Below are 24,558 nucleotides of genomic sequence, written 5' to 3'. Positions count from 1 at the left end.
GCTCCCATGAACTCCCAGTAAAGGGGTCCCCGACTCCGCCGCGGGCGCCTCCCACGGTCCAGGGGCGCGACCAGCTCCCGCGAGCCTCGCTCGCCCCCTGCTGGCCACGAGTCGCCTTCCCCGACGACGAGCACGTCCACGACACTCACGCGCTGAGGTGACTGTGTGTTTTTGAGGAGGACGGTAATCTGTAGCCTACGCCCAGGCACCCCAGGCTTTGTCCGGCCGGGAGGACCCGGCCCAGCGGTCCAGCCTGAAGCCCCTGGAGTCCGCGGCAGAGCTACGACGGGGGCTGCGGGAAGCCCGCCATCCAAGCGCCGCCGCTCGGACTCCACCGGCCCCTCGGCCGTCAGGATGGGAATGTGGGCCCCGACATCCGGGGCCCCTCGGTGACCGCCCACGCGGGCCCTGGGCACGGACGCCTCAGCTCGCCGGGCACCACAGAGAGCCGGCAAGCGATCGGGTGCCGCGGGACCGGCAGGCGGAGCCTCCCATTGGCCGCGGCCTCAGAAGTCCTCCATTGGTCGAAAGCCAGGAGGGCGGAGGCCTCCATTGGCCTGGCGCTGCGCAGTGCCGCGCGGCCTTCTGGGAGTTGTAGTCACAGCGTCGCCGGCGCAGCCGCCATTGTTCCGTGAGCGGCTAGTCCGGTGGTCCGGTCGGTGGAGGCGGCCCTGTGATTTGGGGCTCTCCTCGGGCTTCTGTCCTCAATCCGTCGGCCCCAGATGGGCCCCGAGGACGAAGCAGCAGGAGTGACGATGGCTGCAGAGCTACCGGCCGTTCGACTGCAGGTAACAAATAACGACGGCTGCGGGCTCCGGGCCAGTCGTCCCCGCGGGAGTGACCCCTTCACCTCAGGACGCGCGATGAGGAGGGCGCGGCGGTTTCAGCCTTTACACCCGGAGGCGCAGATCGGGCCTCGTGACCTGCCGCCAGGACGTGGGGACGCCGAATAGGCGATCTCGGGTCGCCCCGGCCTCCTCGTCCTCGGACGGGACAGGAACCGTTCCTAACGCTGCCCTCGGCCCCGCCCCCCACACCCGTGAGGACAGGTAGAGCGACCGCAGCGTCGGCCCCCGCCCAGATGGCGGGTTATGATGGAATAGAGATGCTGTGATGCGTGGTCAGGCACCCTCCAGGACCCCCGCACCGCGAAGCTCCTGCCCTGGGAATGGCGCACAGCCTCGGGGTAAGGACAGGCCAGCATGCATCGAGGTGGTGTGGTCAGCCGCTGTGGGGCTGGGGGAGAACTGCCCAGAGCCTTCGAAGCTCCCACACTTGCAGACAATGTGGCTGCTGCTTCTGTTCCCCAAAAAGTGCTACCTCCGTGTGGCAGAAACCAAAAATAATTCGTACTTCCTAGAGCTCTGCAACTTTGAAATTCTGTATTTCCTAATGTGTGTGATTGGCTTGTTTATGGGAATTCGCGTTATTTCAGAGTTAGGTGCATGATGTGAGACTACTATAATCTTAGATTGCCGGTTTTCAGATGTATGAAATGTGACTAGTTTATTCCTGCTGTGGATGAGAGGCGTAGAATAAGTAAAAAGGCTTGAAAGGAAATATATTAATTATTTGTTGCTGTGTAACAACCAAAAAATGGAACTGGCCTAAGACCACAATAAGTATCACACAGTTGTTTCTTTTTCTTTTTTATTTTTTTAAGATTTATTTATTTATTTGAAAGTAAGGGTTACACAGAGAAGGAGAGGCAGAGGGAGAGAGAGGTCTTCCATCCGCTGGGTCACTCCTCAATTGACCACAACGGCTGGAGCTGAGCTGATCCGAAGCCAGGAGCCAGGAACTTCTTCTGGGTCTCTCTTTTGGGCCATTTTGCTTTCCCAGGCCATAGCAGAGAGCTGGATTGGAAGTGGAGCGGCCAGGACTTGAACCAGTGCCCATATGGGATGCAGGCACTGCAGGTGGTGTTACCCGCTACACCAAAGCTCCGGCCCCATCTCACAGTTTCTGATGGTTAGGAATCCTAACAAGCCTTAGCCAGTGGTTCTGGCTCGGGCTCATGAGGTTACAGTCAATACATCACCCTAGGTTTAGTCACCTGAGACTGGACTGGAAGCGGAAGGCCCATCTCCAAGATGCTCACCTGCCTGGCTGTTGGCAGAAGCCTCAGTTCTTGTCTATGTGGCCATCTCTGTGGAACTGCTTGAGTTTCCTCAAACAGCATGTCGGGCTTCCCACAAACTGAGTGATCTGGAATAGGACAAGGCAGAAGCTACAATGCCTTTTGTGTCCTTGGTTCAGCATTCACATTGTTGTTTCCACAGTACACTATCAGCCACAGCTGGTCTTGCTTGGTGTAGGAGGGAACTATAGTAGGGCTGGGGTTCACTGGGAGCCATACTGGAGGCTGTTCACCACAAGAGGCAAGGACCTGAAGTAGAGGGCTTTGTGACTGAGGTAATAAATCACTTCAAAAGTGGTGACTTAAAACACACATTTAATCTTATAACTCATGAGCTCAGAAGTCTGAAATAAGTTTCATCATGCTGGAACCAAAGTATGATCAGAGCCACCGTCCCTACTGAGGTTCCAGGGGAGAACCCATTTCCTTGCCTTTTGCAGCTGTGAAAGTTGTAGATCTTACATTCCATGCCTCAGAGCCTTCCCTTCATCGTCAAAGTGAGAATTGTTGCATCTTGCTTTAGTGGTCATATTGCCTTCCATCTTCCATAGTCAAAACTCCCTCTCTACTGACATTTTATAAAGACACTTGAAATTGCATTTGGGCCCCACTAGGAAAATCTCACTTTATAGTCTTAGTCAATCTGCAAAGTCTCTTTCACCATATATGGTCATATTCGGATTCTAGGAACTAGGACTTAGAGATCCTATTAGCCAGACCTACATATTTTGGGGTGCATTATTCAGCCTACCATAGCAAGGCTGAAAGGGGTCCCTTCTATGTCAAAAGATGAGAAGGAACCATTCACAGTGTCTTTTGAACAACAAAAATTTTTAGTTTTGATGGAGTACAATGTATTTATATTTTCTGTGGTTACTTGTGCTTCTACTTTCATGTCTACAAATCATTTGCCAAATCAGGATCATAAAGATTTGTCCCTTGTATTCTTTCGAGAATTTTGTAGGGTTTTTTTTTGTTTGTTTATTTTTTGTTTTTTATTTATTTGACAGGTAGAACTGTAGACAGTGAGAGAGAGAGAGAGAAAGGTCTTCCTTCTGTTGGTTCACTCCCCAAATGGCTGCTATGGCCGGTGCTGCGCTGATCCGAAGCCAGGAGACAGGTGCTTCCTCCTCGTCTCCCATGCGGTTGCAGGGCCCAAGCACTGGGCCATCCTCCACTGCCTTCCCGGGCCACAGCAGAGAGCTGGACTGAAAGAGGAGCAACTGGGACTAGAACCCGGCGCCCATATGGGATGCCGGCACCACAGGTGGAGGATTAACTGAGTGAGCCACAGCACTGGCCCAGATAATTTTGTAGTTTTAGATCTTAAATTTATATGCCTTTGGGTTCATTTTTATTTTTGGTGTGAGGTGGGGAGCCACCATTATTCTTTTGCACGTGGCTATTCCATCGTCCTGTAGGAAGTGTTTTTCAGCCACTTCTTTCCTATCACAGTTTCCAAAGGGTGATGCTTTTATAGATGTGGACTCTGGATAAATGCTTGGTGTTTCTAAGGGAGGAACTGAGCCAATACTGATCCAGAAATACCTGTTTCAAGCATAGCCACATCAACCCACAGAAGGGTTTTGTTTGTAGGACACATTTTAGATATGCTATGTTCATTTAAAAATTGAAATTTTTCACATAAAAATATGACTTAATTTCCAGCTCTTTTCCAGAATTTGACCACAGAGGGCCTGTATTTCCCCATAATCAATCAGTTCTTAGTTCTGCTGCCTCCTCATACAGGACACATTCTCCTTTAAATCTTTGACCCTGCTACTCACAGGGTAAGTGCTCTTGTCAGCTCTTAACCTGGCCGGCTACAGTTACATGAGCCTGCCAGGTCCTGATGGCAGGTGAGTCTCTGACACCCTCCTATACAGCATTTTTCTCAGGAAGGGTGATCAGTGTTACTTCGTATCAAAAGATTAGTGAGTGTATGTAAGTTAAGCCCTGCTGTGTAGCAAATTATTCCAAAACAGTATGGTTATATAATAGCCATTTCTTTGGCCCAGAAACTTAGAAGTTAGCTGTTTAGGATGATCTTTTTTGGCCCCCTCACCTGTCCATCAGCTGTGGTTGTTCTCAGTGTCTCACTTTACAACCTACTCCTATTTGTGGTGACTCCGTAAGTCCCCAGTTGCACCTGACTCACATCACTTAGGGCACATTTTCTCTCATATTCTGGCCTGCCTGTTTTCTCCTTCCTCAGGGAGCACTGATGGGAACAGTCTAGCTGATTGAGAATTGTGTGATATTTCAGGAGCCTGTGACCTTCCGAGATGTGGCTGTGGACTTTACCCAGGAAGAGTGGGGGCAGCTGGACCCTACGCAGAGGACCCTGTACCGTGATGTGATGTTGGAGACCTTTGGGCATCTGCTGTCTGTGGGTAAGAGCTGCTGCCTGAGCTGCTGTGACTGCGTGTTCCCGAGTTAGAGGTGTGAGGCCTCTAGTGTGAGGACCTGACCTATGGGTACATTCATGCAGGAGGCATCTGCTTTTTGCTGTCCTGAAGCAAAGCCTTCGCTTTGTGGTGAACTGTCCATACATCCTGACATTGAAGAGAATAGGCTAGAGCCAGGATTGATCTTCTTTTTCAGGGCCGCTGCCAACCTCTGTGTCTCTGTTTCCAGGTCCTGAGCTTCCCAAACCTGAAGTCATCTCCCAGCTGGAGCAAGGAGCTGAACTATGGGTAGCAGAGAGAGGAATCACACAGAGCTGTCATCCAGGTGAGAACTGACCAAATAGGTACCTCTAGCAGAAGTAGCCTAGCAGGTCACTGGAGATGCACTTTGTAGAAAAGGTGGTGTTTCAGGGTCCTCAAGATCACCCCCTTTTACTAAGAGACCCCACAGGACACAGCTGTGATTGGTTATAGAGTAAAAGACTACAGAGTAAAACCAGTAGAGGGCCAAAATCCAGAGGAAACCAGGCACCAGTTTCTAGAATCCTCTACCTGTGGTCACACAGGATGTGCTTAGTTCCCCCAGCAATGAGCTGTAACAAGATGAAAGAAATACTGTCTACCAGGGAATCTTTTGGAGACTCAGGGTCAGGGATTTTTATGGGGACTGTTCACGCATAGGCATCATCTGCCTATTGCAGGCCTTTTCCCAAGGGAAAGCCAGTGTTTGGAATAAACCACATTGTGCCCCAACAGTGTGGTTACAGTGAACCACTCTTATCATTAGGGTAGCAGAAACTCTCCCCAAATCCAAGTTCCTGGTGTAGAAAGGGCCAAGCTTTCCAGCAGGCCTGCACTGTTCACTGTTTTCTGCATGGTGCTCCACAGCCCCTTCATCTGTGCTCCCTCCCTCTGAGCTCAGAAACCATTTGCCTCTTCTCCAGTGGTCAGAATCCCACCCCTTCCTTCCACTCTGCTCTTTCTAGATTGTTCCCCCCTCACTAGCTTTTTCAGCATGCCTTTCCATGGGGTCATCTCTGATATATGAAACTACCCTTCTTCATCTTCTCCATTTCATTCTTGCATGTCTGGATTCTGTAATCCTGATCCCTACACCATTCTGTTCTTTTGTCAGAAAGGATTTTATTTAGCTGTAGATACCTTAAAGCCAGGTTAGAGCAACTGAGTGTTGCTTTCCTCAGGGTTACAGTGTGTCTGCAGGCATTCCAGTCTTCATATCCATGGTCAGACAAAAAAAGGAAGAGAGGAAGTAGGAAGATAAGTGCCAGCCATATCTGTCCTCTTTTATTAGAATTCCAGATGTTATTCATTGAGTTATGTTTGGTCAAGACTTGATCGCTAACCACCTACTCTGACCTTTGTTGGTAAGGAGACTGGAAAAGGGGATCTAGATTGACATAATTGGCTTAGGTAAGTCATGATCCCATCTGGCATGTTACAGAGAGAGAGAGAGAGAGAGAACTTCCATCCACTGGTCCACTCCCCAAATGGCCACCATGGCCAGAGCTGGGCCAGAGTTGGGCCAGAAGCCAGGAGCTTCTTCTGGGTCTCCCATGTGTGTACAGGGACCCAAGCATTTGGGCCATCCTCCACTGCCTTCCCAGGCACATTAGCAGGGAGCTGATCAGAACTGGAGCAGCTGGAACTCAAGCTGGTACCCATATGGGATGCCAGCACCACAGGCAGCAGCTTCAGCCACTACACCACAGTCGCTTTACCCACTATGCCACAGCACCAGCCTCCAAGGGAATCTTTTAATATATGACCTTGGGGCCGGCGCTGTGGTACAGCAGGTTAAAACCCTGGCCTGAAGTGCCAGCATCCCATATGGGCACCAGTTCTAGCCCCAGCTGCTCCTCTTCTGATCTAGCTCTCTGCTATGGCCTGGGAAAGCAATGGAGGATGGCCCAAGTCCTTGGGCCCTGCACCCACATGGGAGACCCAGAAGAAGCTCCTGGCTCCTGGCTTCGGATGGGTACAGCTCTGGCCGCTGCGGCCATCTGGGGAGTGAACCGTCAGATAAAAGACCTCTCTCTCTCTCTGTCTTTACCTCTCTCTGTAATTATGTCTTTAAAATAAATAAAATAAATCTTTAAAAAAAATTTTAAAAATATGACCTTTTTGTCATCTCTTTCACTTAGCATAATGCCTTTGAAGTCCTCCATATGTTGTAGCAAATGTCAATACTTTGTTCCTTTTTTTTTTTTTTTTTTTTTTTTGACAGGCAGGAGTGGACAGTGAGAGAGAGAGACAGAGAGAAAGGTCTTCCTTTTTTGCCATTGGTTCACCCTCCAATGGCCGCCGCAGCCGGCGCGCTGCAACCAGCGCACCGCGCCTATCCGATGGCAGGAGCCAGGTACTTCTCCTGGTCTCCCATGGGGTGCAGGGCCCAAGGACTTGGCCCATCCTCCACTGCACTCCCTGGCCACAGCAGAGAGCTGGCCTGGAAGAGGGGCAACCGGGACAGAATCCGGTGCCCCGACCGGGACTAGAACCCGGTGTGCCGGCGCCGCAAGGCGGAGGATTAGCCTAGTGAGCCGCGGCGCCAGCCACTTTGTTCCTTTTTATGGCTGAGGATTATATGATTATATGCATAGATGATTTTTTTTATCCACTGGTTGGTAGACATTTGTATTGTTTCTGGGTTTTTGGCTGTTATTAATAGTGCTACTGTAAATGTTGGTATACAGGCTTTTGTGTGGGCTTATGTTTTGTAAGGCCCGTCTGGGTTCTGTGCAGTCAAATTTGGGAGTTAGAGGTGAGAGATTAAGGGGGTCTAGTACCCAGCCAACATTAGCTCTTCCAGCACTTCTGCAGCTAAGCTCTCATTTTTCCCTTGGTGAGGCTCTCCAGACTAATATTTCTGGACACGCACTACCTGTCAGTTCTAAACATTGTATATAGACACTGTAGTGTGGTGAGATAGACCTTGAACGTGTGTGTTTCTTTCTTTCTTTCTTTTTTTTTTTATGGGGCCTGGCGCCATGGCTCACTTGGCTAATCTTCCGCCTGCAGCACTGGCATCCCATATGGACACCGGGTTCTAGTCCCGGTTGCTCCTCTTGCAGTCCAGCTCTCTGTGGTGGCCCGGGAGGGCAGTGGAGGATGGCCCAAGTGCTTGGGCCCTGCACCTACATGGGAGACCAGGAGGAGGCACCTGGTTCCTGGCTTTGGATCGGCACAGCGCTGGCCGCAGCGGCCATTTCGGGGGTGAACCAAAGGAAGGAAGACCTTTATCTCTGTCTCTCTGTCTCACTGTCTGTAACTCTACTGTCAAACAAATAAATAAATAAATCTTTTTTTAAAAAAAGATTTTATTTATTTGAGAGGTAGAATTACAGAAAGAGAGATGGAGAGGCTGGTGCCATGGCTCAATAGGCTAATCCTCCGCCTGCGGTGCCGGCACCCCAGGTTCTAGTCCCAGTCGGGGCACCGGATTCTGTCCCGGTTGCCCCTCTTCCAGGCCAGCTCTCTGCTGTGGCCAGGGAGTGCAGTGGAGGATGGCCCAAGTCCTTGGGCCCTGCACCTGCATGGGAGACCAGGAAAAGCACCTGGTTCCTGGCTTTGGATCAGCACAATATGCCGGCCACAGCGCGCCAGCCACAGTGGCCGTTGGGGGGTAAACCAACGGAAAAGGAAGACCTTTCTCTGTCTCTCTCTCTTTCACTGTCCACTCTGCCTGTCAAAAAAAAAAAAAAAAAAGAGAGAGAGAGAGAGAGACGGAGAGACAGAGAGTTTACTGGTTCAATCCCCAAATGACTGCAATGGCTGGAGGTGGGATGATCCAAAGCCAGAAGCCAAAAACTGCTTTATATCTCCCAGTGGGTGCAGGGGCCCAAGCACTTGGGCCATCCTCCACTGCCTTCCCAGAGCACTAGCAGAGAGCTGGATCAGAAGAAGAGCAGCTGGGACATGAACCAGTGCCCATATGGGATGTCAGCGCCACAGGCAGAGGCTTAGCCCACTATACCACAGCGCCAACACTGAACATGTATGTTTCATGGGTAAGACTTGAGCAGGTGAGGGGGACTGAAGACATTTAGGGTGAGTGGGGAAGCCTGGCCCCCAGTGAAGTCCACATCCTAATCCTCAGAACTGGTTATCCTGAATTATTGGATGTGCCCAATGCAATCATAAGGATCATTATAAGAGACAAGAGGGGCAGAGTCATAAAAGGAAATGTAATGACAAGCAAATGTCATTGAGAGACTTGAAGATGGTATCTTGTGGCTCTGGAGATGAGAGAAAGACCCAAAGAGTGCAGGCTTCCTCTAGGAGCTGGGAGAAACAAAGAAGCAGATCTTTCCCTACAGCCTCCAGGAAGAACAGACCAGTTGGCATCTTGATTTTAGGACTTCTACATTCTAGGGCTGTAAGGTAATCATCATGTATTGTTTTAAGGCGCTAAGTTTGTGGTAAGTTTGTTAAAGCAACAGATAGGAACCTGGTGCACCTTCACTTCATTGCCAGTAACTGGCCCACAGCAGGTGCTCAGTAAGTATTTGTCAGATGAGTGAAGCCATGTTTGAGGACAGGACGCTTGGTACCAACATAAGAGGAGAGCTGAGCCTTGAAGAGCAGGTCGTTAGCATCCTAGGTTAGTAATATAGACCCTGGTATTAGGAGCCTGTAACCCCTAGTTTTCCCCCCAACCACTCAGAGCTCTTTGGTTTTCTTTCAGGCTGGGAGCCTAGACCTGAAAGCCAGGCATCTTCCAAGGAGCAGGGCCCTCAAGAAGAGGAGCCATCCCGTGTCACGAAAGAGGAAGGATCCCCAAGGGGAGTGTCCTATCCCTCCGTGTCGGGAAAAGACCGGGAACATGAGGGCCAGGGCCAGGCACTCGAGAAGGGCCAGAACAGCATGAGACAACTGGGATTTGGTCTCAAGGAAGCACCAGTTCAGGATCTACACTATGAAAGTCTCAGACTTGGGGAAAACCAGGTCCTGAGCACAGACCCACATCCGTTCCCAGAAATTTCTAAGACAGAATACATCTGTCCTTATGGCTCACAGGTAACAAACTTGAAACCTAAATCAAGCTCAGTCAGTCAACAGACAGGCTCCCCCGGGAAAGAGACCTGTGAAAACAATGACTGTAGCAAAGCTTCCAGTCAGGCTGTTCCAGAACTCACAAAAACCCAGGTACAGGATAAACCCTACAAATGTACTGACTGTGGGAAGTCATTTAACCATAATGCACACCTCACAGTGCACAAGAGGATTCATACAGGAGAAAGGCCTTATATGTGCAAAGAGTGCGGAAAGGCCTTCAGCCAGAATTCCTCCCTCGTTCAACATGAGCGAATCCACACGGGAGACAAACCCTATAAATGTGCTGAATGTGGGAAATCTTTCTGCCACAGCACACACCTTACTGTCCATCGGAGAATTCACACTGGGGAGAAACCCTACGAGTGTCAGGACTGTGGGCGGGCCTTCAACCAGAACTCTTCACTGGGCCGGCATAAGAGAACACACACTGGGGAGAAGCCATACACCTGCAGCGTGTGTGGGAAAGCCTTCTCTCGGACCACCTGCCTTTTTCTGCACCTGAGGACTCACACGGAGGAGCGGCCCTACGAGTGTAACCACTGTGGGAAGGGTTTCAGGCACAGCTCCTCCCTGGCCCAGCATCAGCGAAAACATGCTGGGGAGAAGCCCTATGAATGCCGGCAAAGGCTCATCTTTGAGCAGACGACAGCTTTAACAAAGCACCAATGGGCAGAAGCCCTCAGCTGTGACCCACCTTTGAGTCAAGATGAGAGGACTCACCAAAGCAACAGGCCCTTCAGATGTCATCAGTGTGGGAAATGTTTCATTCAGAGCTCTCACCTCATCCGACATCAGATAACTCACACCAGAAAGGAGGAGCCCAGCGGACGTAACCGACGACGGGAGCAGTCCTCGGACGCAAGTTCACACGCAGCACAGCACTCGAGTTCAGGAGAGAATTCTGCGGACCAAGCAAAGTCAGGACAGCCAGCAAGCAGGGCCCTTGCATTGTTTGACATCCGTGAAATCGTGCAAGAAAAAAACCCTGTGCATGTTATTGGGGTGGAAGAGCCTTCCATGAGCACTTCTGTGTTATTTGACATCAGGGAATCCACATAGGAGAGAAATTCTGCAGATGATTTTTGAACCACAGGTATAAAAATGCGGTAAGTCCACATGGCATATGCATGGAAATAGGGACTTGGGGTAAAAATACTAATGGTGACCTCTGACTTTCTAAGGAAATAATGCTTCCCAAATCCATCAAACCCAGGGCCCCTTTTAATAACATATTTTCAAATGTTTCCTCCATTACAGAACAGTAAATTCACCAAGAATGTAACCTACCCATATATGTAATGCAGAAAAATCACCATATATCCTCATTTTGTGTAGGGTAATTTAAATGAAAGTAGTTTGTGATAGAGCAATGTGGTAAAATGATGCTTCCTGAGCCAGTTAGTATCTTGCCATTTCCATTGTGTGGGCCCAGTTATACAAAGAAATCTGGGGCAACAGCCTGTAACTTGCACACTAGTACAGGGTATGCTGTTGGCCACAGAAATGTGTGAGGGCCATTCTTGATTGGGATATGATTTTCTAGAGTATTGACTAACTCATGAAAAAATTTGAACAAAGCAAAATACTGCTGCATTTCCTGAAAATTCTGTGTAAATTCCAAGCATGCAACAATTCATTTATGAGAAATCAGTCAGAGATTCAGTTCATATATTGCATATATTGTTGTTTCATACCTTACATATATAGTCCACTGGAGCCAGTCCTTTGCTTTATGGTCATTGCAGCATGCGTGGCTCCCTCCCACATTGCATACACACACACCCCAAGTCATGTGATAAAGAAGTGCCCATGAAATTCCACAGTGTTCCTGAGGGCAGTCAGCGCTTGCTGAAAACCACTGCATTAGAACAACCAGTGTTGCTGTTAGCCTGAGATTCTTGCCTGGGGTGGTTTGCCCCCCAGAGGACATTTAGTCATGTCTGGAGACATTCTCAGTTGTCAGCAAAGGAAGGGTACCACTGTCATCTAGTAGCTAGAGACCAGGGTTGCTGCTCAACATACTACAGTACTCAGGAAAACTCAACAAAGACTTTTCTCACCCCTGGTAGAAACCCAGCCTAGCACCACAGCCAACACATTTCTATACTCCGTAAATTGACCAAAGCTGTACAATCATGTACATTTGATTTTAACAAATAGTATTATTAGCTAAGTAAAATATAGTTTACTTTTTAGAAAATCTTTCACTGTTTGCAGCATTCACAGTTGGTGTGAAGAAAAGAAGACAACAGCTACTTACTTTTCTAAATAATCTTTCAGCATTCGTTGTGGACATTTTATTTTTTTAAGATTTATTTTATTTATTTGAAAGGCAGAGTTGTAGAAAGTAGGGAGAGAGAGAGAGGTCTCCAGCCACTGGTTCATTCCCCAAATGGCCACAATAGTCAGAGCTGGGCCAGGCCAACGCCAGGAGCTAGGAGCTTCATCCTGTCTCCCACATGGGTGGCAGAGGCCCAAGTATTTGGGTCATCTTCCGCTGCTTTCCCAAACACATTAGCAAGGACGTGGAGCAGGGTGCTGGTGCTGTGGCATAGTAGGCTAAGCCTCTGCCTGCAGTACTAGCATCCCATATGGGCACTGGTTTGTATCCCGACTGCTCCACTTTTAATCCAGTTCTCTGTTTATGGCCTGGGAAAGCAGTGGAAGATGGCCCAATTGCTTGGGCCTCTACACCCACACAGACCCAAAAGAAGCTCCTGGCTCCTGGTTTCAGATCTGCCTAGCTCTGACTGTTGGGGCCATATGGGGAGTGAACCAGCAGTGGAAGACCTTTCTTTCTCTCTCTCTGTAACTCTGCCTCTCAAATAAACAAACAAAATCTTAAAAAAAAAAAAAAAAAAAAAAATGGAGCAGCCAGTACTAAAACCAGCACTCATATGGGTTGTCAGCATCACAGGCAGTGGCTTAACCTGCTGCACTACAATGCTGGCCCCATGTGTTTTCATTGTTAACATCAGTCCCAGAAATCATATTACTTCATCACTATTTCTGAATATATCCCTAAAAGGCAAAGACTTGTATGTACATGAACCATGTTGAGCCACAAGGACAAAATCATTTTCATAATCACACTAAGCCATTTGCCTTTTCTGCTGTGTTTGTTTGCACTGATGGTGTGCAAGCAACAGTTCAAATCAGGGCAATGATCTCAAGCTTATTGTGTTTGTCTCCACTTGAGCAATGCAGAAAAGAAAAAATATTCATTTCACTTAATGCCTGTCATGAAACAGGAAAATATGATTGATTTTATTAAATCTCAAAGAAGACTACATTGTTGTTACCTAAATTGATATCATCAGATATCAAATGTTCCTGATTGCCTTATAAGTGTTTTGTTTTCTATTTTCTTTGTTCCATTCATGATGTGATCAAGAACCCACAGTGCATTTACTTGACATTTTTCTTAAGTCTCTTTTGACCCCATTCTTATTTAATCTTTTATTTGTTAAAAGAAAAATAAAAAAACCTAAAATTTTCTCTACCCTGAGCCTGCCCATTTCACCCTCCTTGCTTTGGCCTGGTGGAATGACTTCCACTGGGCTCTGCTAATGGGCCTTGTGAACTCTTGTGACTACCACTGTTCTTGAAGCTCATCTCCCCAACCTTGCACAGGGCCCCTACTGGAGGACTATTGGAAGACATTATCTTGACTGTCAAGGCCCAGAGAAAAGACATCATTTATGCAGAGGAGAACATTCTTAACATGTCTACAGTGGGAAATTTTACCTTCTTCATGTTGCTTCTCTAACTTTTCTCCAAAGGAAAACACAGGTTTCTGACCTTTACTGATGCTGTGTTTTTTTTTTAAGATTTATTTATTTGTTTAAAAGGAAGAGTTACAGAGAGGCAGAGGCAGAGAGAGAGAAGTCTTCCATCCGCTGGTTCACTCCCCAAATGGCCACAATGGCTGGAGCTGGGCTGATCCAAAGCCAGGAGCTTCCTTCTGGTCTCCCACGCAGGTGCAGGGGCCCAAGCACTTGGGCCTTCCTCTACTGCTTTCCCAGGCCACAGAGCAGAGAGCTGGATCATAAGTGGAGCAGCCAGGACTCGAACCAGCACCCATATGGGATGCCGGCACTGTGGGCGGCGGCTTTACTTGCCATACCATAGCGCCATATATTTCAAATACATATTTATTTATTTGAAAGGCAGAGTTACAGAGAAGCAGAGGCAGAGAGAGAGGTCTTCCACCCACTGGTTCACTCCCTGGATGGCCACAATGGCTGGAGCTGCACATATATGAAGCCAGGAGCTTCCCCCAGGTATCCCACATGGGTGCAGAGGCCCAAGAACTTGAGCCATATTCATAGGCCATAACAGAGAGCTGGATTGGAAGTGGAGTAACCAGGCCCTGAACTGGTATCCATATGAGATGCCAGTACAGCAGGCAGCAGCTTTATCCGCTATGCCACAGCACCGGTCCTCATGCTGTTCTTGACATAAAAAGAGCATGTTTCAAAGTGTGGTCCTTGATCTGTTAGCACAGGGATACTAAAATTAAGGATTTAAACCTACTGTCTTTTTTGTTGTTGTTGCTTTTAAAGAATTATTTATTTATTTATTTGTTTATGTGAGAGGTAGAGTTACAGACAGTGAGAGGGAGAGACAGAGAGAAAGGTCTTCCATCTGCTGGTTCACTCCCCAAATGGCCGCAATGGCTGGAGTGGGGCCGATCTGAAGCCAGGAACCAGGAGCTTCTTCCAGGTCTCCCACGTGGGTGCAAGGGCCCAAGGACTTGGGCCATTTTCTACTGCTTTCCCAGGCCATAGCAGAGAGCTGGATTGGAAGAACAGACAGGACTAGAACCAGCACCCATATGAGATGCTGGCGCTGCAGGCGGAGGATTAACGCACTGTGCCACAGCACCGGCCCCTAAACCTACTTTCTAACCTCAAATGAAACAATCATGTACTGTTCCTAAGCCGATGCCTATAAATCTTTTATAGCTATAGCCAATGTCTGTCCTACCAGGACACTAAATCATCTACCCTGTTATACAGAACAGTTGTCTGTTAATGCACAGCTTTAATCAGGTCATTTTTGTTTGATATTCTTCTCACTGCAGTTGTTCTAGTGATGTTAAATATCCATCACCATCAAAAATTGGAAGAAAAAAAATGTGATCGCAGCACATCTCAGGATGTAGAAACTTGTTCCTAAAAATAAACTACAAAAGGAATGTTGGATTGCAGGGTGTAAAATTGAGTGGAAGAATGATCATCTTGGAAAAAATACCAGAGAACTTGCAATGTCCACTTTTGTTCTTGGATGCTGAGAGTATCACCACTGATGGGATTTCCACTGGAGCACAGCTGTCTTCTAGGGTTCTTGGAGCCACTTTGCATTCATCTCCAGAGGTCTCTGTAAGATACTGTTGATGCCCTAGATTGATTTCTCACATTTTCCTCTGATAGCATCCTCATACATTTCCTTTGTCGGCTCTCACTTTTCATTGCTACTCTGTTGTACCTTGGTCTGCACTACTTTGTCTTTCATTCTTGGCAGATAACTTTCTGTTTACATAACTAAGAAAAGGTACAATTTTTTAAATATTTATTTTCTTGAGAGGCAGAGTGAGAAAGAGAGGGAGAAACAGAGAGAGAAAGAGATCTTCAATCTCCAGGTTCACTTTCCTAATGGCCACATCAGCTGGGGCTGGACAGGCTGAAGCCAGGAGCCAGGAACTCCATCTGGGTCTCCCACATGGGTGCAAGCATTTGGGCCATATTTATTAGCAGGGAGCTGGATTAGAAGTGGAGCAGCCAAGGCTTGAACCGGCACTCGGATACAGGATGCTCTTCTGACCCTTTAATGGGGCTGTTATCACCTGCCATCCTATTAGGAAATAAGTTTTTGTCCCCTCCCCTTCCTCATCCCATGAGGTTCTATTGATTTTACCATGTAAACATCTGGAAACTTCATCCCATGCCCACTAACAGTGCTGCTACTGGACAGCCTTGAGAGGAGAAATGACCTGCTATCAAATGGCCCAGCAAGGATGTGAGCAGACAATCTTAATACCAGAACCCCGCTTTTCACTGTCCTTCACTGCCCCCCACCAGGAAGATGTGTGGGCCTGGGGATGCACATGGGAATGCCTCCCCGCTCTGGGGAGATGGGACCAGCAACAGCATTTGGTTCTAGATAGCCCTGGACACTGGACCTGTGATTGCCTCATTCCCTCCTTCCTGAACCCAAAACAGCACATCCTGAAGCAGATTTGACACCTCTCAAAGTGGATGCTGGGTCAGACGAGGCTGCAGTAACACCACTGGGCAGCAGGCAGGAGTGGAAGAGGCAACAGATCTTTGCATATTTTTCACTTCCCCCTTCAATTCACATTGTCTAGCTGTGCTATTCCTACTGTCGTCCTTGTAAATATTTTGAAATGTGTAAGAAACTCCTCAGGGGAAATTATTGTAAACTAGGCGAAATTCACACTGCTCACAAAAGTAGTGTGAGTCCTTTGTAGTAAAACTTGGAAAACTACAAAAATTTTAAAAGTATAAAACCTTACTTAAAATCCTTCATACTTCAGCCATCCATAGATGGTCATTAACATTTAGATTTTACTAATTTTCCTTGCAATTTTTTTCTTAGACGTGTGTATACACCTACAAGTAGTGTACACTAAATCTTGCACACGAACATGCACGTATATGCATAGTTTTCTTGTGTCTAGAAATTTGGAATCCCCCTAGTTCTGTTGTAACATGTGCTTACTATATTTTGAGCATTTTCCCTGCCAATGACTTTCATGTAGTGCTTTAAATTATCTTTTGAGGGTCAGGGGAGTCGTAATGATGGCCCTCCACCCAGTATTTACCAGACTTGAGTTTTCTTAGGGGGCAGAGGTTTTTCCTACATACTTCCAGTGCTGTGCGTTGATGCAACTTCTGAGGACAGTTCATCAGTCACCCCTTGGCTTAGCAAAACTGGTAGGAATGGATTTGCACATGTTCAGACTGTACATGGTTTTCACCATGCTATTTATTTTAAAAGTAAAAGTTCAGAAACAACCTCCATATCCACTGTGAATAACCAGCTGAGTAATTGTGGTGGAATGGAGATCACAGCCTTAAAAATAAGAGATTGTCTTTATATACTAATGGGAAGAGCTCCAAGTTCTGGGGGGAGAGGGGCAAGCAAGGTGTAAAACTGCATATGGTATGTTACCATTTGTGAAAAAAGGAAACTTGTGCTTAATACACAGTCTCTGAAAGTGTGAAAAGCAAGCAGGCATAGTGGTTGCCCTTAAGGAGGAAAAGTGGGAGGACAGGGATGAGGAATAATTTCCATTCTATTTTTTTTTATATTTTTGGAATTTTGAAACATCAATATACTAACAGTTCAAAAAATAAGTTTGAATTAAAAATCTCAAGCTTTCAAGTTGCCACGTTGGATAATTTGTTTCATTATTTACTGTCGGTCTCTGTCCACCACAATGTCCACATGAGCAGGGATGGCTGTGTGTCTTGGTCTTACCTGTTCTGTAAATGCTCATGCATGTATTCCGTTAACAAAGCCAGTTGAGTATGAAACAACTTCAACTCCTTGATGGTGCCAAAGGTTTTTTATTACTAGCCACAGTTCAGCCCTTGCATGCATTTCCATCGTCTCGGAAAGTTCTGCCTTGAGTGGTGCTGGCCTACAGGCAGGTGGCTGAGAGGACTTTTTAAATTCACCCTGTGGCCATGGGGAATACGGAAGGGACCTGGGCAGCCTGATAGTGGGAATCTTTTCCACCAGGTCATCTCAGCCTGTGTGTAGGTAAAGTTTTTGTGTTGCAGTATACCTGGGACGTCCTCTCGTTAGGGACAGTTATTTGCATTACACAGAACTATGTTATTTGTAGGGAGTTGTGGACATTCATGGCATGTTTACAGTCATTCAGTTTCCAGCTAAGGGGGGGGGGGGGTGCAGGTGTAAAATGATAAATTCATACAATGGGAACACTGACCATTAAAAAAAGTGTATGGGGCTAGGGTGGTCCCTAAGGTTAAGCCACTGCTTGTGTCGTTGGCATGTGGTATTGGAGCCCAGGCCTGCTGCTGCACTTCTGATCCAGTTCCGTGTTAATGCACCTGGGAGGAAGCAGACAATGGCCCAAGTACTTGGGTTCCTGACATCCAAGTGATAGACCCAGATGGAATTCTGGGCTGCGGGCCTCATCCTGTCCTAGTCCTGGCTTGTTACTGGCATCTGGGAAGTGAACCAATGGATGGAAATCTCTACATGTGTCTCACACTCTATCACTCTGCCTTTTGAATAAATCTCTTTTTTTAAAATGTTTAATGAGGTGGAGAAATGTTCAGGGTCTGTGAGAAAAAACAACTGTAAAATCTGATTATGATTGTTTCACATTGTTTATGGACAAATGTAAAGTGGAGGGCAATTTGGAATGTTGGCTTGGAGACTTGAAAAATGTCAAGATTATTTAAAAGTAAAACGATATCCACACAAGATTGAAGCCAAGTGGGGATGGGACCACAGAATGCAATGCGTTTTTAGTTTGTGCTTGAATAAAATAAGAAAGGAAGAAAATATCCTTGGCACAGTTGGGAAACTTGGCCTCTGGGCTGTGGATTAGGGAATGGGTCTCAATGTCATTTCTTGCATGGATGGAAGAAAGTATGCGTTCTTCCAGGACAACCGCTGAAGGGCCTACAGGACTCAAGGTAAAAAAGATGACGAAATGATACATTTTTGTACCTTTGTGTGTATGGTATATATAAAGGAAGAAAGACGTGCATGTTCCGTGTTCTGCAGGGAACCACGAGGGCCAGCAGCCATGCGTTCACGAGGCCCTACTGCTCAGAACCTCAGATTCTGCGGTAAAGCCAAGGATTTCATGTAGGTATTTACCAAACAAGAGAAAGCACAATCCATGCAACTTTTATTAATAAAATGCAAGTTTATTGATAGAAATTGAAATTTTTGTTTCGCTTAACACATACTATTCAAGTGATTCCACCACCCCACCAAGTTCTTAAAAATGTAAAAACCTGGCTGGCGCTGCAGCTCACTAGGCTGATCCTCTGCCTGCGGTGCTGGCACCCCAGGTTCTAGTCCCAGTCAGGGCGCCAGATTCTGTCCTGGTTGCCCCTCTTCCAGTCCAGCTCTCTGCTGTGGCCCGGGAGTGCAGTGGAGGATGGCCCAAGTGCTTGGGCTCTGCACCCCATGGGAGACCAGGATAAGTACCTGGCTCCTGCCTTCGGATCAGCGCGGTGCGCCGGCCATGGTGGCCATTGGAGGGTGAACCAACGGCAAAAGGAAGACCTTCCTCTCTGTCTCTCCCTCTCACTGTCCACTCTGCCTGTCAAAAAAAAAAAAAAAAAAAAAAAAAAAAGGAAGATCTTTCTCTCTATCTCCCTCTCTCTCACTGTCTAATTCTGCCTGTCAGGGAAAAAAAAAAAAAAAAAAAAAAAAACGCAGAAATGCTTAAAAAAAAAAAGTAAAAACCTTGTAAGGCTCAAGGGCCTCACAGAAACAGCCAGTTGGCCAGTTTGCTGACCCCTAATTTGAAGCAAACCCAGACTCCTTCAAATACATGTCCTCCAGGATCTGCATACCTGATTTCAGCATTTCCAGACCTCACCTATGGCTCTCCGTCTTCCTGTCACACTTCTTGCTGCTTGCTAACCACTCAATAGAGGGTAGGCTCCGCTGTCTCCTCAGAGGCCCTCTCTGGCCACCTGATCCAAAGTAAATGCCTCACACACCTACATCATGTACTTAGCTTGAATATTTTATATTTGTTCTCATTCATCCCAGAATAGGAGTTTCATGATGTAGTGCCAGGCCCTGGAGCATCTGCTAGATGAATGAGCGAAAAGCCTTCCACAGGAGGTACTACTGGCTTGTTTTACAGATAGAAAACCAGACCCTGAGCAGCCCAGGATCAAAGCAGAGAGTGGCGCAGCTGGGTTTGATTATAGATCTGACAGTCTCCATGTATTTGCTGTTCCCAGCTCAGGCACATGTTGGGAAAATCAGGCCCCAAGAGTCTGCTCTTTCCTTCTGTGGGAAGAAGCAAAGGGGCCCACCTCAGCCCTTCCCTCCTGGGAGTCTCTGTTGAGGCCCTGAATTCAGGACAGTTGAGAGTATCAGTTTTCTAAGTACTCACCAGCCCAGTATCTCACTTTGTTCCCGCACAGTTCCCATCTGCTGTTCCAAAGCCTGATAATCTTGGGCTGAGGCCTCCAGCTGTTACAGGGCCTGTAATTGAAGCTCAAGAAAAGGCAACACACATGCCCTGTTAACAGAAATCCAAGCAGTAATCACCTCTGGGTCAGGGCACCTTGCTTTGAAGGGCGGCTAAGCGGGGAGCTGTCCGAGGTGCTGAACCCCTGCACACTCCGGCTCCGGTATGGTAACCAGTTACTTCGACTACAGATCCGGTCCCCCAGTCAAACCAACTGTGTTACTGGTGGTTGTGAGCTGCATGGGGCAGATAGCACCTTATCCAACAGCTCAACTGCAGAATGTTTCCAGCCCCCACAGAATGTTCTAGATATTGATCTGCATGGTAGTTAGCTGTTGTGCATCTGCTAAACTCACTGAGCTGAGCACACCATACCACTTTTTTAATACCTTTTTGAAGGCACAAAGGTTCAAATCTGTGCCTGCCAGTCACCTGCCATACAACCTTTGATTTACTTGGCCCCCTCTTTCCCAATCTGTAGAAGTGGTTGATGATTGTTTCTTTGCTGTGGGGGTTGAGGGTGTCTCCAGAGATGCTTGGTGGGCAACCTGACACACAGGGGGCACTGAGTGAAGCTGAGCTGCATCTTCTGGGCCCAGTGGAAGCAGCTCCCCTTATCTGACCAGGGTCTGGATGTTGCCACAACCAATCCATTGTTCATGTTAGGGAACAGTGCAAGAGTTTGTGAAGCTTACAGTGTGGGGTGATGTAAGGCCACAGCATAGGATAGCTCGGGGTGTTGCTGCAATCTGAGGCCCAACTCCCACACATCAAATCAGGAAGACTCTTTCTGTGGATCCCCTCCCCCTTGGGTGCAGTGACTGCCTGGCTTTGCCTGAGTAAGAGGGGGAGGCAGGTGTGGAGGCACAAGAACCATGAGGGTTTGTGTGTTCTCTCACACAGAGTCTCTCTGTGGAATGAAACTGTCCCCCTTCCCCTCAAGGAGTTGGGCCCAGAGCCAGGTGTGGTCAGTTCCCAGCACTCAGCAGAGCCACAGGTCCAGTGATCCCTGCTGCAAGCTGCATACTCCCTGGGCTCCCCCAGGTCCACAAAATCTGCTTGAGGTCCTGCACTGTTGTCCAAGTGGGCCACACATTCACAAAATAACTGGGGGGGGGGGGCATGGGTCACCCTATCACTGTCCACCAGGGAGTATGGGTCACCTGCTGTGTTCATATGGAATCTACCTTCTCTGCAGGCCTCACTGTTTTGGTGGGAGATCTGGTCCAGGCCCTAGGGGGAAGGAGGGGGTGGCTTTCCTGCAGAAGCCTGATCCAGGAAAGTGCCTCGCCATTTCTACCCCTCAGTTTTTCTCTCTTAAAATGTCTCTGGTGGCAGCTCCTTGCTCAGAGGCAGAGTCAGCATAAACAAGCTGATACCTGTAAGGAGCCCACAGCACACTTGGCACATGAGTAAATATTGGGGACTGTGTGGGCTTGCTGAGCCCTAACGGATAAGCAGGAGGGAACAGGCCTGGGGCAGGCCCAAACCAGGATGGATGGGTCTGGGGCAGTGTTGGGAAAGAGGCCATTGGCCAGAGGGTTTAGCAGCTGTGGGGGCCTTCATGTGAGGGTTCTTTTGGGATGGAGTCTCTGGATCCTGAGGGCAGGTCTGGCTTCCCCCACATCCCCTCCATTTTCCCAGCTCTTCCACTTCAGGGGAGCATCTAGGGGGCTGAGCCAGAGGTCCACAACACTGTATTTTGGCCAACATCATCCACGTGTTTCCCCAAAACGCTTGTGGGCTCAGCGTGGTTGTTCATTTCTATCCACATTCCACATTCCTATGGTGCTTCTACAACCCACCCCCACCCTGGTGGGCTCATACTGGAGCAGGGTTCCTCCTTCTGCCCTGGTCCCTCCTCTTCCTCCTCCATCTCCTTACAGATGAAGAAAGGGTGCAGGGACCCAAGTTCAGGCAGTTTTGGGGTACAGGTGCTCTTTTTGACAACATTATGTATCAGCCAGTGTCCAGGAAAAGGCACAGAGCATAGCCTGTCAGAGCAATCAGTAGATGAATGGACAATCAGTGACACTGAGCTCCCACCTACCTAAAATTGGTGTCCAGATGGAGTGGGGGGCTTTGAGTGCTAAGAATGGAAGACTGGGACTCTAAAACTGATGCTACCACACAATGGGTCCCTATCCACAGGGTCTCCAAGGAGACCCCACACAAGCAGAAGGACAGTCATTATGGCCAGATCCGTGGCCCCAAACCATAGGTCGAAACTCTGAGCTGCTCTTAGGCAGCTTCTCAGTCAAAGCCTGTGGTTGCCAATGTGGTGGCAGCAAAGGTAGGACTGGAGGCACCTGCTGGCACCATGACACATTTGGGGGAAGGTGAGGACACTGCCCTGGCCCCCAGAGCTCCCTTGTCCAGTTTTGAAGGAAAAGGGACAATGTGGGTATGACAAGATTGCCTTGTGGGGGTTGGGGAGGACCATCCACTCTTCCTCTGGGGTCTGCAAAGCCAAGCTTTGAGGAAAGGTTGTGAGGGAGCTCCATGTCTCAGCCTGGGCTACTTGTAACAAAACAGCACAGACTGGGAGACACAGTAGATGTTTGTTTCTCATGGTTCTGGATGCTGGAAGTCCAAGCTCACCGTGTCATCATGGTTGAGTTCTGGTGAAATCCCGCCTAGCTTTCGGACAGTTGCCCTCTTGCTGTGCCTTCACAAGGCCTCATGGCCTCTGTACTACCCTGCCACTCACATCGTGACTTGGATGGAGCACCTGGCTCCTGGCTTCAGCCTGGCCCAGTCCTGGCTGTTGCAGCCATCTGGGTAGTAAACCAGTGGATAGAGAATCTCCCTGCCCTCAGCCCTCTCTGCCTTTCAAATAACATATTTTTTAATTGTTAATTTAAGAAAAAAACTTAAATACTTCTGGTAGGCCTCACCTCTGGATACTATCACATTGCAGGTTAGGCTTCCATATATGAGTTCTGGGAGCACACCCACGTCTACACTGTAGAAGACCATGAAGCTGGGGGGTACAGTGTCCAGCACAGTGCCATGGTGATAACAGGGCTACTCAATGTGTGCATCCCCTTCATGACAACAGGGCATTGTCTGAAACATTCACGTCCTACCATTCCCTATGGGGCTGGCCCTAGTCAAACATGGCCCATGGCCAGTTATGTTTAAGGGCATGGCCAGGACTTCACACAGGAGAAGTGGAGGCTACTGGGCCCAGCACAGAGGATCCTGCACTGAGACATGCTGAGGTCCTTGGATGAGGCTAGCTTGTCTCCTTGTCACCCACGTCACTTGCGTGCACATAGTTATCCCCTGCCTTGACCTCAGTTACACCCAGGGTGTCCACGCTGTGGCCTGGGTTCCCACTGTGAGGGGGCATGACACTCCAGCTGTATCCCTGGGGAGAGACCTTTTCCGTGTTCATCACATGCACTGCAGGGTTCAGGTCTTGCCCAGGCCTGGCTGACCTGTCCTCACCACTCACGGGACTTCCTGGTTCTAAACCAGATGGGGTCTCCAAGCCAGAGGACTGGGAAGACCTCTGGACTGAGAAGGGAGACATCCCACGACGTCTGGGTGAGTGCAGTGAGGGTTTCCAATCAGACCAGGGGATTTATTTCTCCTCTTCATGCTCGGGGCAGGGAGGAGCAGCGGACATCCGAGGTAAAAGAGCTCCAAACGAAGCTGTCCTTGAAGCGGTCACTCCCCACCCTGCCTCGGCCCCTGACAACCCCTGATTTGCTTTCTGTCTGTATGGATTTGCCTGACTGGACATTTCATATAAATACATACACATTCAGGTACCGTTCATATCAACACAGGAAGGGGCCCTTTGTGACCACCACCTTCACTTAGCACTGATCCTCCCACGGGGGCCAGCGTTGTGGTATAGTGGGTTAAGCCACAGCTTGTGATGCCAGGTTCCCATATAGGGGCCAGTTCACATGCTCCATTTTCTATCCAGCTTCCTGCTAATGTGCCTGGGGAAGCAGTGGGGGACGACCCAGGTGTTTGAGCCCCTGCACCCACATGGGAGACCCTGGCTCCTGGCTTCAGCTGGGGCCATTGTGGCCATTTGGATAATGGGGATGGAAGATATCTCCCTCCTTCCCTGTCTCCCTCTAACTTTGCCTTTCAAATAAATAAATCTTTTAAAGAAAAAAAATCCATTCACATAGCACATATCAGCCCTCATTTCCTTTTATAGTTAAATAATATTCCATCATAAGCTGTGCCACATTTTGTGAACAGTGTTGCTACAAACATTCTTGTATAAATTTTTGTTGAGCTTCTGTTTTCTGTTTTATTGAGTTTATACCTAGGAGTGGAAATACTGCATCATATGTGGTAATTATATTTTTAAGCTTCTTTTATGCTTTACATTTTCATTTATTTGAAATGTAGACAGAGAGAGAGAGAGAAGGAGGGAGGAGGGAGGGGGAAAAGGGAGAGAGAGAGGGAGGAAGGGGGGAGGAGAGAGAGAGAAATGTCCTAACCTCTTATTCAAGCCCAAAGGCCCACAACAGCTGAGACAGGGTCATTCTAAAGCCAGGAGCTGGGAACTCAATCTTGAGTGAGGGTTGATCATGTCAGCATGAGATGCCTGTAGGACAGACCTTAGTCACCCAATTTTCAGTCCCTCCAGAGGTCAACACAGTGTGGCCCAAGGTTCCCGCTATAAATCACATTATTAGTCCTACAGTAAACAAAGACACACTTAACAAGCAGGATATTCC

The 24,558-nt window shown here is 48.2% G+C and overlaps 1 protein-coding gene across 3 annotated transcripts; it reads left to right on the top strand.

Annotated features, from left to right (window-relative positions):
• The first annotated feature begins 590 nt into the window (after positions 1-590).
• Positions 591-18,570, top strand: ZNF8 (zinc finger protein 8). Of its 3 annotated transcripts, none has more exons than XM_070063355.1 (5): positions 591-788; positions 4,407-4,533; positions 4,778-4,873; positions 9,251-10,727; positions 18,412-18,570. In XM_070063355.1, the coding sequence occupies exons 1-4, from the start codon at positions 723-725 to the stop codon at positions 10,678-10,680; spliced, it is 1,719 nt and encodes a 572-aa protein (XP_069919456.1). In that variant the 5' UTR covers positions 591-722; the 3' UTR covers positions 10,681-10,727; positions 18,412-18,570. The 3 variants fall into 3 exon arrangements, with proteins under 3 accessions (XP_069919456.1, XP_069919455.1, XP_069919457.1); XM_070063354.1 differs by having other exon boundaries at positions 14,708-18,570; XM_070063356.1 differs by having other exon boundaries at positions 643-1,186; positions 14,708-18,570.
• The last annotated feature ends 5,988 nt before the right edge of the window (positions 18,571-24,558 follow it).

This window comes from Oryctolagus cuniculus, chromosome 18 (assembly GCF_964237555.1).
Source record: "Oryctolagus cuniculus chromosome 18, mOryCun1.1, whole genome shotgun sequence".
Classification (NCBI taxonomy): Eukaryota; Metazoa; Chordata; class Mammalia; order Lagomorpha; family Leporidae; genus Oryctolagus; species Oryctolagus cuniculus.
This window is presented reverse-complemented; position numbering and strand designations above follow the sequence as displayed.

Bases quoted from the DNA above. Each gene is read 5' to 3' on its own strand.
- ZNF8 (XM_070063355.1), top strand. From the start codon at position 723: ATGGGCCCCGAGGACGAAGCAGCAGGAGTGACGATGGCTGCAGAGCTA. The intron at 789-4,406 runs GTAACAAATAAC...GTGATATTTCAG, and splicing joins TACCGGCCGTTCGACTGCAG to GAGCCTGTGACCTTCCGAGA. The intron at 4,534-4,777 runs GTAAGAGCTGCT...CTCTGTTTCCAG, and splicing joins TGGGCATCTGCTGTCTGTGG to GTCCTGAGCTTCCCAAACCT.